This window comes from Vanessa cardui, chromosome 7 (assembly GCF_905220365.1).
Source record: "Vanessa cardui chromosome 7, ilVanCard2.1, whole genome shotgun sequence".
NCBI lineage: Eukaryota > Metazoa > Arthropoda > Insecta > Lepidoptera > Nymphalidae > Vanessa > Vanessa cardui.
The window spans coordinates 8,391,473-8,407,591 of record NC_061129.1 but is presented as its reverse complement, the minus strand read 5'-3'; the positions used below and the strand labels follow the sequence as shown (position 1 = coordinate 8,407,591).

General features: G+C 31.3%; 1 protein-coding gene across 5 annotated transcripts; it reads left to right on the top strand.

Moving 5' to 3' along the window:
* Positions 1-1,464: 1,464 nt before the first annotated feature.
* Positions 1,465-15,505, top strand: LOC124531113 (diacylglycerol O-acyltransferase 1). Of its 5 annotated transcripts, none has more exons than XM_047105570.1 (12): positions 1,465-1,624; positions 1,958-2,094; positions 2,284-2,412; positions 2,601-2,698; positions 3,090-3,142; positions 3,230-3,338; positions 4,042-4,191; positions 5,087-5,113; positions 6,276-6,414; positions 7,388-7,553; positions 14,527-14,799; positions 15,057-15,505. In XM_047105570.1, the coding sequence occupies exons 2-12, from the start codon at positions 1,982-1,984 to the stop codon at positions 15,267-15,269; spliced, it is 1,470 nt and encodes a 489-aa protein (XP_046961526.1). In that variant the 5' UTR covers positions 1,465-1,624; positions 1,958-1,981; the 3' UTR covers positions 15,270-15,505. The 5 variants fall into 5 exon arrangements, with proteins under 5 accessions (XP_046961526.1, XP_046961528.1, XP_046961525.1 ...); XM_047105572.1 differs by having other exon boundaries at positions 1,488-1,624; positions 1,964-2,094; XM_047105569.1 differs by lacking the exon at positions 1,465-1,624 and adding an exon at positions 1,652-1,829.
* Positions 15,506-16,119: the final 614 nt, after the last annotated feature.

The following is a 16,119-nucleotide window of genomic DNA, read 5'->3' as shown; positions in this document are numbered from 1 at the left end:
CTAACTGATGAGAAGTAGGCACCACATATTAGTGGTACATACTTGTACACATACACATTTGCACCGTAAGAATTTAAAAGCTTCTATTTTCTTGTTATAACATTATAGGTAGAGCTTAGGTATTAATCCATTTTTAATGTTTCTATTTAATGTGTTTTAATGCTTTAGATCAATACATACATATCTACACTAGTACATTTTTAATTGTTCATCATTAATATTAATAAAACATTTTAATGAGGCTAATTATAACTTATATATGTTTTATGCGTCATTTAGTATTAACTTTGTTCGTCTATTATCTACGTTTATTTCTTTTTATTTATTCTGAAGCACGCACTACGGTTAAACCGCCGCGATTTTTAATCGCGTGAATTTGTTTACTAAGGAAACTCTCGGGTGAAAACTGCAACAAATTTGTAACCCATAGAACTTAGCTGGCGCGTACGCACTTGCGATAACCGCGGGCGGATTTTGCTCAGTATTCGGTAAACGATGTTTGGACGCACAATGTGTAAAACCTTATCAAAGCTTACCGACATCCTATAGTAATTAAAATTTTCTCAGGAAGTTCAATAGTTCTTACTAAAATTCTTTCTCAAATCTACGGCTTGTGAGTGGATTAATCCAATGTTTGTGAACAGTGGCGTAGCTAGGTGAGGAAGGGCCCCGGTGCATAGAAAAAGAATGAGGCCCCGTTTCCCATCCCTCTTTAAATAATAATTACCCTTTAAAATTATAGATACAAAATAAGAAGTCTTGTGCGCAGGGTCGTGATTTCCTAGCTTTAGCAGCTTAAGGTTTAGTTAAGAGGGCCCTCTGAACTCAGGGGCCCTGGTGCACTGCACCACCTGGCCCTACGATAGCTACGCCACTGTTTGTGAAATTTACGCTGACGTCTTCTCTTTCTATTTCTTAATATCAGAGCAATAACACAATACTGCCACCTTGAAATCGCGAGCGGTTTCGCGGTTTTTAATCGTTGTGTGTGCGTCTCAAGCGATTTCGCGACTGTAGCGGTTAACCGCTAGCTGGAAAAAACCGTAATGCGGCCTCAGACTTATTCTATCGCCGAAGTATCCCTTTTAATTGATAATTATATGATAATGTAAATTATTATTCATACCAGTAGTGCGCATGCGCAGGCTTTACTTAAAATATATCCCTGCATTCTGTTTATTACTATTAGAAAGAACTCAAAATACAATGCAAATATATTATATATATATGAGAAGAAAGAATATATAATATACTTAAGAATATTAATGTTTCAAATAAAAATATGAATATTGAAATATGATGTGCGGTGTAATATAAAAAATAATGGTTTTTAGACTATCGTACTACTGTAGGTACTTATTTTGTAGTGTAAAAAAATACATGATATTAAAAATTGTTCATACGATCGAATTTAAGTTCATATGTACAGTACACATTTGCTTTGCTCTGATTGGCATTGAGCATCGCCGTGATTGTGTAGGTACTCTTTGTTTTTCATTTGTGGTTTGTGGTCAGATGTCTCAGAACTCGCAGATGTCGTTTGGATTGGATTATGATTGCCGGTTCATATTACGAGTGATTCTGATTCGTTATAAAATCTGAAGTCTGAAGCTTCTACTAACTGGTAACTAATGTTTTTTGTCATCTGTGCTGCCCAGTGTCCACTGTCCGATTTATTTTGTAACAAGATGAAGTAAATAATTATCTTATCACAAAAATAAAATACTCCTAAATGAATTTGATATTTAATTATTTAATTTTATGTGATCGTTTTGAAACTGTGCTAATATTTTTTTAAATTATATGTACTGAATTTTTGATCTGAAAAGGTAAGAATAAAATGAATGTGTTACATGTCGGTTGAGTAATAATAACATAAGTTTGATAAGGCGGCATATCGATTAAGATAAAATAATTACTGTGATTTTTGTTGATGATTGCTTCGGTAATTTTTTAGTTTTAGCTCGAAAGTGGATGCATTATGTCTAAAACAGAGGAAAATGCTGTGCGGTATAGGAGAGCCCAGAGTGTTACTAAAGCTGAAGAAATTACTGAAAAAGAAAAAAAAGCGCGAAAGTCTCAGTTAGACAAACCGTAAGGAACATTAAATAATTAAGTGTAACATTTTACATAATGGAAAACTGCAGCATTATTAGACTTTGCACATTAACAAAGGACAACATATTGATGAATCATGAAAAAAAATTATTTGGAGTATACTTAGTATACTCATCTGTTGTGAAAAGTTAATTAATTAAAATATATTTTTAAAACTTTTTTCAGCTGTCACAAACCTCGAGATTCACTTTTTTCATGGAGTTCGGAGTTTACAAATTTTACTGGATTAGTGAATTGGGGTTTTCTTATGTTAACCATAGGTGGACTACGGTTGTGTCTTGAAAATTTTTTGAAGTAAGATTTTTTGAAAGGTCTTTTATTTTTAAATTTAAAATTACTTCGAATTTATTATATTCCTCAAATTCATTTGGTCTTTGTATATTTTTTATGGATTGCCTATTCCCGAAATCTTGAAGTAAAGTAGCAATATTTATATGGTTTAATCAATATTTACATTTTTTTTTAAATATTATTATTTACAGATATGGTATACGTGTTAATCCATTTGAATGGATTATTGTTTTGACTGGACATAATGAGGGCTACAGTCATCAATATCCATCTGTGATATTGTTAATTTGTGAGTATCAATATAAATTTACACAATCATTATAATATTCATTTTCTTTATCCTAATGCCTGGATATTGGAGGACACATACAAGGAGCATTAGTAATGATTTAAATGGATAGTATTTTGTCTTGACTTTTATTTTTTATTGAACATTGTACAACATAGGTAATGTAAATATCAATAACAAACGGATACTCAAAACATACATGTATTGTCACTGTTTTACTCCGCAAATAGCTTCGATAATACCTAACTACCAAATCAACTTTTTAATTTCAAGATAGACTGCAATTCCAAAGCTCATGTTCTAATTGTCTTTTAATCTTAAATGTTTCTAGTTTTGTTTTTAATCTGGCTACTTACCATACCTAACCCATATAATAAAAACTTAATTTCAGTTAGTGTGGTGCCGGCAGTTACATGTTTGTTGATAGAAAAGGCTATAGCAGTGGTAAGAGATCTCGTTTTTCTATAATATTTTTATAATTACTTTTATATTCCTATATTTAATTACATTATTACTTTTTTTTAATTACAGGAGATACTATCACAAAAACTTGGAGTTAGTCTGCAGATCATAAACATGATTTCTGAGATAAGCTTGCCTGTAATCATTTTGTACTTCAAAGGAACCCAATTTAGTTTTGGTTAGTATTAAACTTGTATATTAAACTAACTAACGCTAATGGCTTTATATGTGTTGCTTACAGTTTCTCTTGTGTTATTTCAAATCCAAGGATATCTCTTTATTGTATTTATTTAAATTTTTTGTATGTTCCAAGTTGGCTGATGTCATTATTTAGCAAACGACTAAGTTTACCAATTACCATGGAGTTCAATAGATTTATGCTTTATAAATTCTGTTGATTACTACAGTAAAATAATACAATACTGACGGACAAAAATCCAACTTTGTGTTTATTTAAATCACTCATTGACCCATTCAGTGTTTTTTCGGTGATATCATACATATGTAAATTTTACAGTTTTGTTCTTTATGTTCTAATAATTTATTTGGTTAACATGCATGTTTTTTTCATTCATGTTTTCTTTGTGTAGTTTATTTTTAGAAATAATTGTCTGTTTAATGTAACTTTAAATTTTAAATTTTAATTCTTTAAAAGAATAGTCAAAAATACTTTGATTTATAATCAATACCTACTAAAATTGCTTATACAATACATATCATACGATTTCCCAATTTTAAATATATTTCCAATGATAAATAAAAGGAAATACTTGGCAAAAAATAATGTATTAGTAAATTAAAACCTGATCAAATAATATTCAGATTCAGTACTAATTAATAAAAATTTTTTAAATTAATTTATTGTATTTTTATAATTTCAGTTGGCATTACAACAGTATGCACAATATACTTAGTTCTTTTCTTAAAATTGTGGAGCTATTGTCAAACGAATCATTGGTGCAGATTAGGAATGAAGGGGAAACAATACAAAAATACATTGAGACGACAAAGTCTATCGGCACCTAATTGGAGTAAGTAATTATTATATTCAAGTCTAGGTTTAATATTATCTTAATTAGTTCAGTGGTTGTATTTTATTATATATAATTAGTTAATTTTGCTTACGGATTATAATGTCAAGCTTTTCAATGTTTATAAATATAGGTAATACTTACACACTAGCATTAAAAGATTTAAAAATATGGATTCCTGTTATATAAGAAATAGTAGGAATCAACCTTAACATATTGGTCAAACAGAGAAGATATATTAATATATAATATTTACTTGGTGGTCCCATAATGCAAGCCCACTTGGTACTCATTACATTCTACCACAAATCTGCAATATCTAGTATTGTTGTGTTTCTGTTTGAAAGATGAGTGAGGTAATGTCACTACAGGTATGGGGGATATAACATCTTGGTTCCCAATGTTGATGGTGCATTGGCTATGTAAGAAATGGTTAATATTTCTGATAGTGCAGTCTCTGGGCAGTGAACACTTACCATTAAGTGTTCCATTTGCTCATCACCATAATAAATAAGCTATTCACATTGGTTTGATGCAATAACATCGGACAAGATCATGAATATAATTTATGATATTTTTTACTCATTGTGGTTTAGTTAAAAAATACCTTTCTGAATGTTGGTGTTATTATAGCTTCGAAAGAATAGGGATGGTATTGTGTTTTAGATCCAAGAACTGGTTCTATGCATAATATATCAGAGCAATTAACAAATCGCCTAGAGTATTTAAATGTATATGTATACTATATTGTGTTATAACGATTCATGGCTACATCTTGCAGTGTTCATGGAAGCAATACTGTAGCAATTTTTTTGTGTAACTTAATATTTTAAAGTAAAATGCTCAAGTGAAGTGCATATACAATTTTAGATTTAACAATGTGTTGTAATTCCAGATGAACTAATTAATGCTGAACATGAGCGTAAGTGAGATATTGATTACAGCACAGAATGCTGGATATGCACTTAGTTTTATAACATGTATATTTTTTTGCAGCTTTTGTTTCCTAAACATTTTATAACATTTGGTGATTGGTTCGCTTGCACTAATAGCATTTTTAATCTCTATGTAGGAAGTGTGCATAATTTTATAAGTCAATTACTTTTCAAAGTAGTGCTGTTTCCAAAGAATAATTTCCAATTTACTACCGAAAAGACGTGTCAATATCATCTATACAGCTCTGTCAATCGTTTCAATTGCAGCTTCATTTCTGACTAACTTAACCTTGATGACCTTGAGCCATTGTCATCTCTACAAATTTTAGTTTTAAAGGGAGGGAAATACCAATATATGTTGAATAGACATATAGGCATTATTAGTAATGTTTTCTTAATAGAACAAAACTATTTTTGCAAATAAAAAATATTTCTAAAGATCTTATATTATTGGGATTTCTAATAAAGCTGTTCAGTTAGTTAAATTAAGATTATGTTCATTAGAAACTACATTGGTTTAACGTCTGTACTCAGTATTGTTGAAAAATATAATGTCACTAGTTATTTACTAAAAAACTTAAAAAAGATTTTTTAGACTGGTAGCTTGTAATAAAATATATTTATTTTTTACAAATTGTTTTCAATTCATTTTTACTGATTCAATTCAATTTATTGTTACTGAAGCCACACTCAATAATCAATGAATATGCATTTTTAACATGTAATGTTTTAGGAAGACTGTTTTTTTGTCAGTAAGTAAAGACTGTGTGATTGAAACATAAAAAGAACTAAAATGACTAAAACTACATTGTAAATTTTTGCATGTTCTCTATCCAATCAAATAATGCCTTCTTTCAAATAGAACGTATATCTTCTTTCTCATAGTCTTTTTTTTTATGGTACTGTACATGATATCTTTAATTTTTCTTTTAATATGTATCTTTACTTCATATATTTTATCATTTACACTGATACAATTTTTTTGTTTAATAGTATTTTTTAATGTACTTATGTTAGTGTTAATGTATTTCTTTTAATATGTACTTAAGTATGAATTTAATTCTATTTTATGTTTACTAATTGTTTGTTTTGCTTTTTATCCCATATGTATATAAAATCATTTTATCCATGTGTGTGTGTTGTCTTCAGAAACGTTGGAAGACGAGAAACACGACTTTGTATCGGCTGGTTTAGTGAAATATCCGGATAATTTGACACTTAAAGATCTTTTTTACTTCCTATTGGCACCAACACTTTGCTACGAATTGAATTTCCCACGCACTACACGGTAAGGATTAGTATGCACTTGTATTATGAGGAAGGTACATGGAGGAACCGCGTTTCTTTGGGTTACAGTCATTACTGTTATGTGTTTAAGTCAAAAAAAATCCATACTTGAATATGTTCAAATCACTGGTCAAATGGACTAAACTCCAAATTTCCAGTAGTTCTAATAGTATTTTATTAAACATCTACAGTAGTCTTTTAGAAAACTGCATGATAATATGAACCATGTTTATTAGTCTTCTTCCATATATTACACTCCGCTAATGTTAAGATGTGTTAGTCAATATATACAAGTATTAATAAGTAGTTTATTTCTTGTATTAGAAATAGCAATTTCCTTGTATTTATTTTCTTTATATTATTTCTTAATATTTAAATATATACTTATATGTTACTGATATTATATGCCTTGACTTTAAAGGTGGTGGTGTGTAAACACCTCTAGGCAGGTATTTATTCATTATAGTATTGTGTCCCTCAAACAGCTGTACTCAAACTCAAACTCAAATAACTTTATTCAATATAGAAGCATTACACTTTCTTATTGATGGTCAATTGAAACACTACCACCGGTTCGGAAAAGAAAATACCCTGACCTGAGAAGAACCGGCGAAAGAAACTCAGCGGGTTTTTTTTTTTTTAGTTGTCTCATATATTATTTAAACAATTTAATATGAGATGAAATAGCCAGGAGGCGATCGTTTCATTCCCAAGGTGTGCTATCGATCATAAACTCATTAATTGTATAGTAACCTTTTGCACACAAGCGTTCCTTAATAATTTTCTTAAATTTGTTGTGTACAATACAATAGTGTTGTGGTCTATTTTGAAGGGTGATAGAAACAGGCACACGGAACATAACATACCTATTTGTTGTCAAGTTCACTGGCAATGTAGGCGATGCTTACTACCATTTTTCATTTGCCATTAAATTTTCCTATTTGCAATGAAAAATTTACACATTTATTTTCCAGAATAAGAAAACGATTCTTAATTAAAAGAATAATAGAAGTTGTGTTCGGTATGAATTTGGTGATGGCTTTATTCCAACAATGGATGATACCTTCTGTGAAAAACGCTGTGGATCCGTTTTCGGAAATGGGCTTCATAAAGATGACGGAACGACTGTTGAAATTAGCCGTAAGTAGTTTATATTCAAACTTAAATCAAATATTCATATATAATACACCTTGTATAAATTATTACAACTTATTTACAAATATACTATATAGTTTTAATGGTGTCATTGCAATAACCTTATATTTGTACACTGACATTCTACAATAAAAACTAAATATATATCTATATTAAATATTAAGTACGTTTACATACATTTTTTTCATCAAAACCATTATTCACCAGTTTCATTATTGAACTATCAAAACAAAGTAAGGGCCACCATGTTTTTTTAGTGGATTAAAAAAATATGGGGTTTAGGGATATGAAAATGATTATATTAAAATATTTAGTAAATTTTTAATGTATAGAGCAGCAGAATTTTTTTTTTACTCTAAAATTAACATAACTTTCTTTTTTTTGGAAAAATCGACCTTTTAACCTAAAATGCACAATTTGAAAAAAGTGTCTAATTTAAAAAAAAAAACTGAACATTTGGTGAATTTTTTATCTTTTTCAGTAACGTGTGTGTCCTCCCCTATTTTGAACACATTCTTCAAGCCTCGAAGGTATACTCTCCACCAGGTGTCGTATTGTCTCCTGAGGGATTTGTTCCCAGATTGTCTTTAGCACGTTGATGAGCTGTCGTTCGTTAGTTACCGGTTGATTTGTGTCACGAACGCTTCTTTTTAATAAATCCCACATGTGATCAATAGGGTTAAGGTCCGGGCTATTGGCGGGCCACGGCAGCACCTGTACACCAGCTTCTTCTAGTGCTTCGACAGTAGCTCTAGCTGTATGAGCGCGGACATTGTCATGCATTAATTGGAATCCTGCACCAATTCTCTGTGAAAATGGCACCACGTGGGGTCTTATGACCTGCTCAATGTACCGTTGAGCCGTTACCGTGCCATCGTTGAGAATTACGAGCTCGGTTCGACCTGATAGTGAGATTCCGCCCCACACCATTACGTTGGGACCCCCGAATCTGTCACTTTGGTGGATGCAAGCATCGGAAAATCGCTTTCCTTCTCTTCTCCAAACTCTAATGCGACGATCGTCACTAAAAAAAATTTCACTTTGGATTCATCTGTGAACAATACCTTGCTCCAGTCATAGATGTTCCAGGCCTGGTGTTGTCTAGCGAACGTTAATCGCCTTGTTCGATGTGTGGATGTCAGTGGAATTCGCACTACTCGTCGTCTAGAGAACTGTTGGTCTTCATGCAAACGATTCCTCATCGTTTGGTCACTTACGTCGGTACCCGTCGCTTGGCGCAAGCGGTTTTGTAAGGAACCGGCGGTGACGACTCGCTCTCTGCGCGCAGTTAACCGTATGTAGCGGTCTTCCTGTGCTGTGGGTGCTCGACTCCTGCCTTAGTCCTGGTCTTCTTGTAACTCTCCCAGACTCTTGAAACCTAATTCAAGCATTCTGGATTGCTCGCCTTGAAAAACCCAGCTGCAGAGCTACAGAAAGCTGCGAATAGCCCTCTTGAATCAGTGTTATGGTCCTAGTTGTGATCTGTATGTCCTCTAAAAATGATAATCACGCACTAACAAAGAAAATTCCTGCAGTTCACCAAGAACTTGACAGTTTAAATGACTCAATAAGTCGACTTCAAATAGGGTAATTTTTAGTGACTTCGAAAAAAATTTTCATATTTTACCCACTTCAAAAATTAAGTAAGTGATATACTGTCATAATGTTTGTCAACACTTAATATAACGCCCCAAAATAACTTAACCGGTACCGATAGCTTAAAGTTTATTAAGATCGCTTCAAAAGTCAAAATAAACAATTTAAAAAAAAAAAAAAAAATAAAAATTTATTGTTTAAATCAGTTTGTACAGCAATAGTTAGCAACAGGAATTTTGAAGTAGGTTAAACCTGTATCTCAAAATACCCGCTCCTCCTCCTGGATATACATATATCGAAACATACAATTTTAAACTAATAAATATTTAACTTATTTTAAGATTAAAAATGGAAATGGAAAACATTTTACATGTGCGCGCGCGCGTGTGTGCGTGTGTGTGTGTGTGTGTGTGTGTGTGTGTGTGTGTGTGTGTGTGTATGTGTGTGTGTGTGTGTGTGTGTGTGTGTGTGTGTATTAGTGTGGGTGTGTATTATATAATTTTATTTTTTATACCTATTTACTTATTATTATTATTATGGTTTTTTTAATGAATATGAATATTTCTTACGTTTGTACAGTTAATAATTCTTCAGTAGCATAATAGTCTAAAGTACAAAGCCAATTAGTTAATGTCTGTTTACACTGATGATATTGAAGGTCATAAATGTTAATAATCCTATTTATTTTATTATAAAGGAAGGAAGACTGTTTGTTGTATTGTCTGTTAGCAAATTGTGTGTTGCAATGTTGTAAATTAATTACTGCATGATTTCGTCTTCTATTCTTGTCTGGTTTATTATATGTTAATGACTTATGAACTCTCAACACAGTTTGTAGAACGTAAAGTTGTCTGATTGTTAATATTTTGGTTGTTGAATATAGATTATATGTTGCGCATCCATACGTTTTAAAGAACATTACTTTTAATAATGATCTGTGGGCTCTTTCTAAGTGAATAAGTTGGGTTTTGCAGGTACCTCCCCAGACCGGGATACAATACGTAAGAATTGACTGTCCGAGAGCTAAGTATACTGATTTTAACAGATCGGGTTGTAGAACGTGACGAAGTTTTTTAAAAACCCAAATAGGATTTCTTGTCCTTTTTATTAAATTATCTATTTGTTTATACCAATTGAGATGTTGATCAATTATAACACCTAAATATTTATATTCAGTTACTCTTTCGATGTCTAGACAACTACAGTTATTGATATATGGATAGGAGCATGTATGGCATTTTACTTGAAAATTTTGTGGGGGTTGGGATGGTTTTCTAATCGTAAAAGTTAGGTACTTAGTTTTAGTCACATTTAAAGTTAATAGATGTTGATTTAACCAATGGGTTATTATGTTTAGACCTTTCTCAGCAAATAATTTTGTTTCTTCCCAGGAGTTACCATTAAAGATCAGGGCTGTGTCATCTGCATAAGAATAGATTTTACAATTATTAATTTTTAGCATTGATAAATCGTTAATAAATATTAAAAATAGGGTCGGCCCAAGGACACTGCCCTGTGGTACACCATATGTAATAGGTGCATCTTGGCTATAGTTATTTTGAATTTTAACACGTTGTTTTCTATATTTTAAGTAGCTTTCAAAAAGTGAAAGTGGTGTACCTCTTATGCCAATTTTTTCAAGCTTATTCAGGAGAATAGGAACAGAGACGGTATCAAACGCCTTGGCCAAGTCCAGAAATATGCCTAAACATTTCCGGCCGTTGTCAAGTATTCTCACTACTTCGTTCGAAAGATCTATGACCGCATCTTCGGTACAAATTTTAGTCCGGAAGCCATATTGCGAATCGGAAAGTATATTGTGATGTTCTAAGTATTTGATTAGCCTTTTATTAATTAACTTTTCAAGAATTTTAGATAGTGTTGGCAATATTGATATTGGTCTAAAATTTCCAATCACGTCTCTGCTCCCACTCTTGTGAATAGGATGTATCACAGCTAACTTAAAAATGTCTGGGAAGATGCCCTTGTCAAAAGAGGTGTTACAAAGATGTGTTATAATTGGGACAAGAATATGTTTAGCAAGCTTAATAAAATTAGTAGGTATGTTATCCCATCCAGTAGCACAGTTATTCTTTAAATTCAAAAGTATAGATTCTACTTCAGACTCATCAGTATGAACTAAACCGAAAGAACTCGGTAAACCACTAGATGCTGAAAACCTATAAGTAACATCGTTGTAGGTTATGGTGGATTGCTTATTTATTATATCTTCAGCTAAATTTTTACCAATTTTTGAAAAGTAATCATTGATACTATCTAATGATTCACCAATTAAAGGCTTTATTTTTAATAGTTCTGTACAGGCTTGATTTTTTTTAGTTATGTAAGCAATGGATTTAATATTTTTCCACATTTCCTTTGGATTTCTAATAGATTGTTTAAGTTGCGCGCGCTCAAAGTTACGTTTTACTTTTTTTAACAGATCATTACAAAAATTTCTGTAGCGTTTGTAAGTTATTTGTAGTATATTATCATTAGGGTTCTTTTTAAGTTTATATTGCATTTTATTTCTGTTCTTAATACATTTAAGTAATCCAGGAGTTATCCAAGGTTTTATAATTCTTTTATTTCTAGGAATTTTAGTAGTAATTGTATTATTCTGAATAACTGAAGTAAGTTCATTTAATAATTTATCAGCAATTTCATTAGGGTTAAATAAAGAAAGTAATGGAGACATATTACAATTCTCTAGTTGTTTCAAGGCTGCATCGACATTTAAGTTTGTAACGAATCTAGCACAATTATTTTTAATCGTAGGCCTTGATGTTAGGCATATAACCACACTTAGATGATCAGTTACGGATGTGTTTAATACCATTACAGCGATATTTTTATATGCTCGTATCATAGCATGGTCAATACAACTTACTTCTCTAGTGGGGTATGTATGAGCCGGTAAGATTCCGTATTCAGCTAGTACATTTAGATAGTTATGTCTATTTCTGTCAGAACCATTCGTTGATATATTAATGTTTATATCACCAGTTATTATAACATTTCCATAATGCTTAATAGAGTGTAACAATTTACCTAAAGAATCAACAAATTGATCTGCATTGACAAAAGAAGGTGAACGATAAACACCTAAAATAACTGTGTCATCATCAATCGTAATGGACATGCAAGTTGCATTAACAAGAGAAATTTCTTCTATTTTAATATTTCGAAACCTGTTTTTAATATACACAACAACACCGCCATTTTGATTAATATTAAATTTACTACTATACAAATCGTAATGATCAATTGTAGGTATATGTTTTTGTGACGATATCCTACACTCCGTAAGTATTATAATATCACAATCGAATTGTAACAATGACAAAAGAGTTTCGAAATCATTAATATTTTTGTATATACTACGTATGTTCTGGGTAATGATACTAATATGTCTATCTACTATAATATTGTTATTAATTAAGAACTGGTTGCAATCCTCTGGATTACATACAGTTGATCGCGCTATATTTATGGATTCTAATTCTTCTTCTATATTGAGAATGTTATCCATAAACAGTAACAAGTAATTTTAAAAATACGTTGCTATAAGTATCTATGTATATAAATAATAATTTGTTGTGTAAAGTATTTGTGTAAAAAATTTTAAACCCAATTATAAATATGACTTTTATTTTTGTTAAACGTGTGTACATTAAGAAGTGATTATTTGAAAATGTAAATAATGAATTAATAATAAGGTATATTTGAGTACGAGAATAATTGTAAATAGTGTGTAGTAAATGTAATGTTAAGTAGTGTGTAGTAATTATTGAAAATGATATTATAATACACATTTTGCTTACAAACAAAAATTTACACAAAAGTATATTAAGATAACTAATTATGAAAAAATTAAAAACTATGAGTAGTCAATCTTTTTGCATTAAGCTTTGTACTTGAAATTCATTTTTAATCAATATAACAGGCGAGTTTTCGGTTTTTCGAATATACACACGTCCGTAGCCTGTCCAGCAAAAACTATAGGCCTTGGATTTGGTTAGTTCTCGAGCAATGAAGAATAAGCGAGCCGCCTTGGGTGTTAGTTGTTCGGAGACGAAGATTGGAGTATCATCGTTCCCGGTTAGACCCATATGTTTGGCTCGGAGCTTTTCTTTGTTCTTAATATTGAAAGTTTTACATTTTGCAAGAAAGGCAGTTTTTAGCATAGTAGAAGAAGTCTCGACAATGATAGGCGTATTATTTATTCCTTCTTTTTTTCCCTTCATTCTATATACATCTCTTAAATCTGCTTTTGAAAGATTACAGTTGATAGTTTTAGACAAGCTGAGCACCATATTGATTAGGTCTTCATTGCTTTCCTTAGTTGTTTTCGGCACATTTTTAATCTCTATATTCGTTTTCCGATTTTCTCGTTGGATATCTTCAAGTTTTTCTTCTAGCAATGTGATATATTCCTTATCTTTCTTATTTTCTCTTTCTAGCTTTTCAACTTTCAGTTTGAGCTCTTCATTCTGGGCTGCTAGGAACGATATAGAACTTTCTATGTTGCTGTTAGTCTGTTTAATTTCCATCAATGTGGGCGTAATTTTCTTAAGTTCCTTTTCTTGAGCAGCCATGAGCGACTTAATCATATCCTTCATTTCATCTTTAAATGTGTTTAAGGCCTGATCATAGTCCTCTTCCCTTCTCCTTTTATTGCGTTTCGATACATAAGTAGGAGATATCTCCGCACTTACTCCCGAAAGGGTGATATTCGAGTCCGATATGGACTTATTTAGTGTACTTTCCATAACTAGTAGTTACTAGGGCAGCAGAAACGTAAAGTAGCCTGAGACAATTATTATCAATAGCTCATAAGTACGATTGTATGTATGTTAAATAAATACCCAATCAGGATAAAGAGGCCGTAACCTTTGCAAAAAAATCTTGTAGATATTTCAAGCGCTGATTTGCAAGCGACGGTACCGCCCGGTAAGAGTATTCCGCCTTGCAATTAGCTTAACCAATTAGCATATAGGGGTGTGGCCTTGAAAGCTGTAGCGTGCGCAGGCGACGGCTAGTTGAAGGACTTAATTGTGATAATAAGGTCGAGTTTACGGTACCTCAGAGATTGTACCAGGGCACCAGCAACTGCACGAAGGTTGAATCTTCATGTGAATTACTCCTTGTTTATTATGCACTCCTATTTTTTCACCAGAATTTAAGTTTCAATAATTTTATTTTAATTTCGAATTACCAAAATTATAAAGTTTGGGTACACGTTCGCACTCTAAAGCGGTCCGGGGGGAAGAGGAGACAATTGGCCCTTATTTTGTTTTGACTAGTATATATGATTCGAGTTGGTATGTGTAAAAATATAGTGTCTGTATTCTTTTTCCAGGTACCCAATCATCTCATTTGGCTGTGTTTCTTCTACCTCAGTTTCCACTCATTCCTCAACCTCATGGGAGAGTTGTTGCATTTCGCTGACCGGAACTTCTACAGCGACTGGTGGAATGCGAACAACATCTCCGTATTTTGGAGCTCCTGGAACATGCCCGTCCATTTGTGGGCTGTCAGACATGTATACATTCCTATGACGGAGATAGGATATTCTAAAGGGGCTGCTAGTATAGTTGTATTCTTTATATCGGCATTCTTTCACGAATACTTAGTGAGTATACCATACCACTGTTAAATTATGTGGGTGTTTGGCTTTGTAGATGATATACCGTATTAAAGCTAATTTGACACTTTAATCATATTCATTCCTTTTGTTCGTTTTCAATTTATTTTACCATAATTTTTTTTTATTAGAAAATTGAAAAATTAAAATGTTAACTTAATAATAAATTACGGTAACATAAATATAAAGCAATATATTATATCAATTTTAATAATTCAGATTTAAAGGATTATAAATGATTCCAGGTTAGTGTACCGCTGCAGATGTTTAGGGTATGGGCGTTTTTGGGGATGATGGCGCAACCTCCTCTGTCTGTGATATCCCGCGTAGTAGAGAAGAAACTTGGGGCTCGATGGGGCAATATAATTGTATGGAGTTCTCTTATTTTGGGCCAACCGCTCGCTATCATGATGTACTATCACGACTATGCTCTGGCTCATTTTGCCCCACAACAGTAATAAGTGTGTATGAATTATCACAATTTGAAAAGAAAAGTATACAATTTTTTATCTATTTGTAATTTTAACACAAAATTTATGCAAGGAATAAAATCACAATTTTAAAGATTCTATCATATTACAAAGAAAGTATAAATGAAAAGCAGCTCTCAATTAACTCGCAAGATTATTCAGATTGATGATGTTGCATTTACAATTTAAGCATTTAATGCATTCAATTTTTACTATTATTTTTAAAGGCATCCTAACAAGAATTGTGCTCTAAATGTTTAGTCAAAATTAAGCCAAATATGTTATATTAATATATATTTTCCTATTTGAAGGAATTTATAGTAAATTAATCTATTTGAATCCAATTTGCCTTTCGACGTATATTTTTAAATGTAGTAAGATATATATGTGTATAATTTTTATTAATAATAGATTATTGTTATTATCATTTATTGAATATTTTTATAATGATTAGAAAATGTATGCATTTATAGTATATTTAATTGTGGAAGGTGGTTTGCATTGCAAAGAGATTTCATGACAATGGTACAAATTTGGATAATTATATAAAGTTATAAACTTTATGCAATATTTGCCATATACAATAATAAAGTAGTCTCAATGAGAATTATTAAAAATATTTTTTATATACTAGTTAATTATTAAAATATATGAAATGTTTAATTTAAACAAATACTGTTATTTTTTTATAAATATAAATATTATGATTTTATTTTTTATCAAGTTTAGGGTTCTTTAAAATTAAGACTGAATGAATCAAATAAATCAATTATATTGCAATAATTAATATGAAAATAATGTTTTATAAAATCTACAACATTATATATTTACATATATA

Excerpts from the sequence above, each read along its gene's own strand:
- LOC124531113 (XM_047105570.1), top strand. The coding sequence starts at position 1,982 with ATGTCTAAAACAGAGGAAAATGCTGTGCGGTATAGGAGAGCCCAGAGT. Across the intron at positions 2,413-2,600 it reads TGTCTTGAAAATTTTTTGAA|ATATGGTATACGTGTTAATC; the intron begins GTAAGATTTTTT and ends TATTATTTACAG. Across the intron at positions 6,415-7,387 it reads AATTTCCCACGCACTACACG|AATAAGAAAACGATTCTTAA; the intron begins GTAAGGATTAGT and ends TTTATTTTCCAG.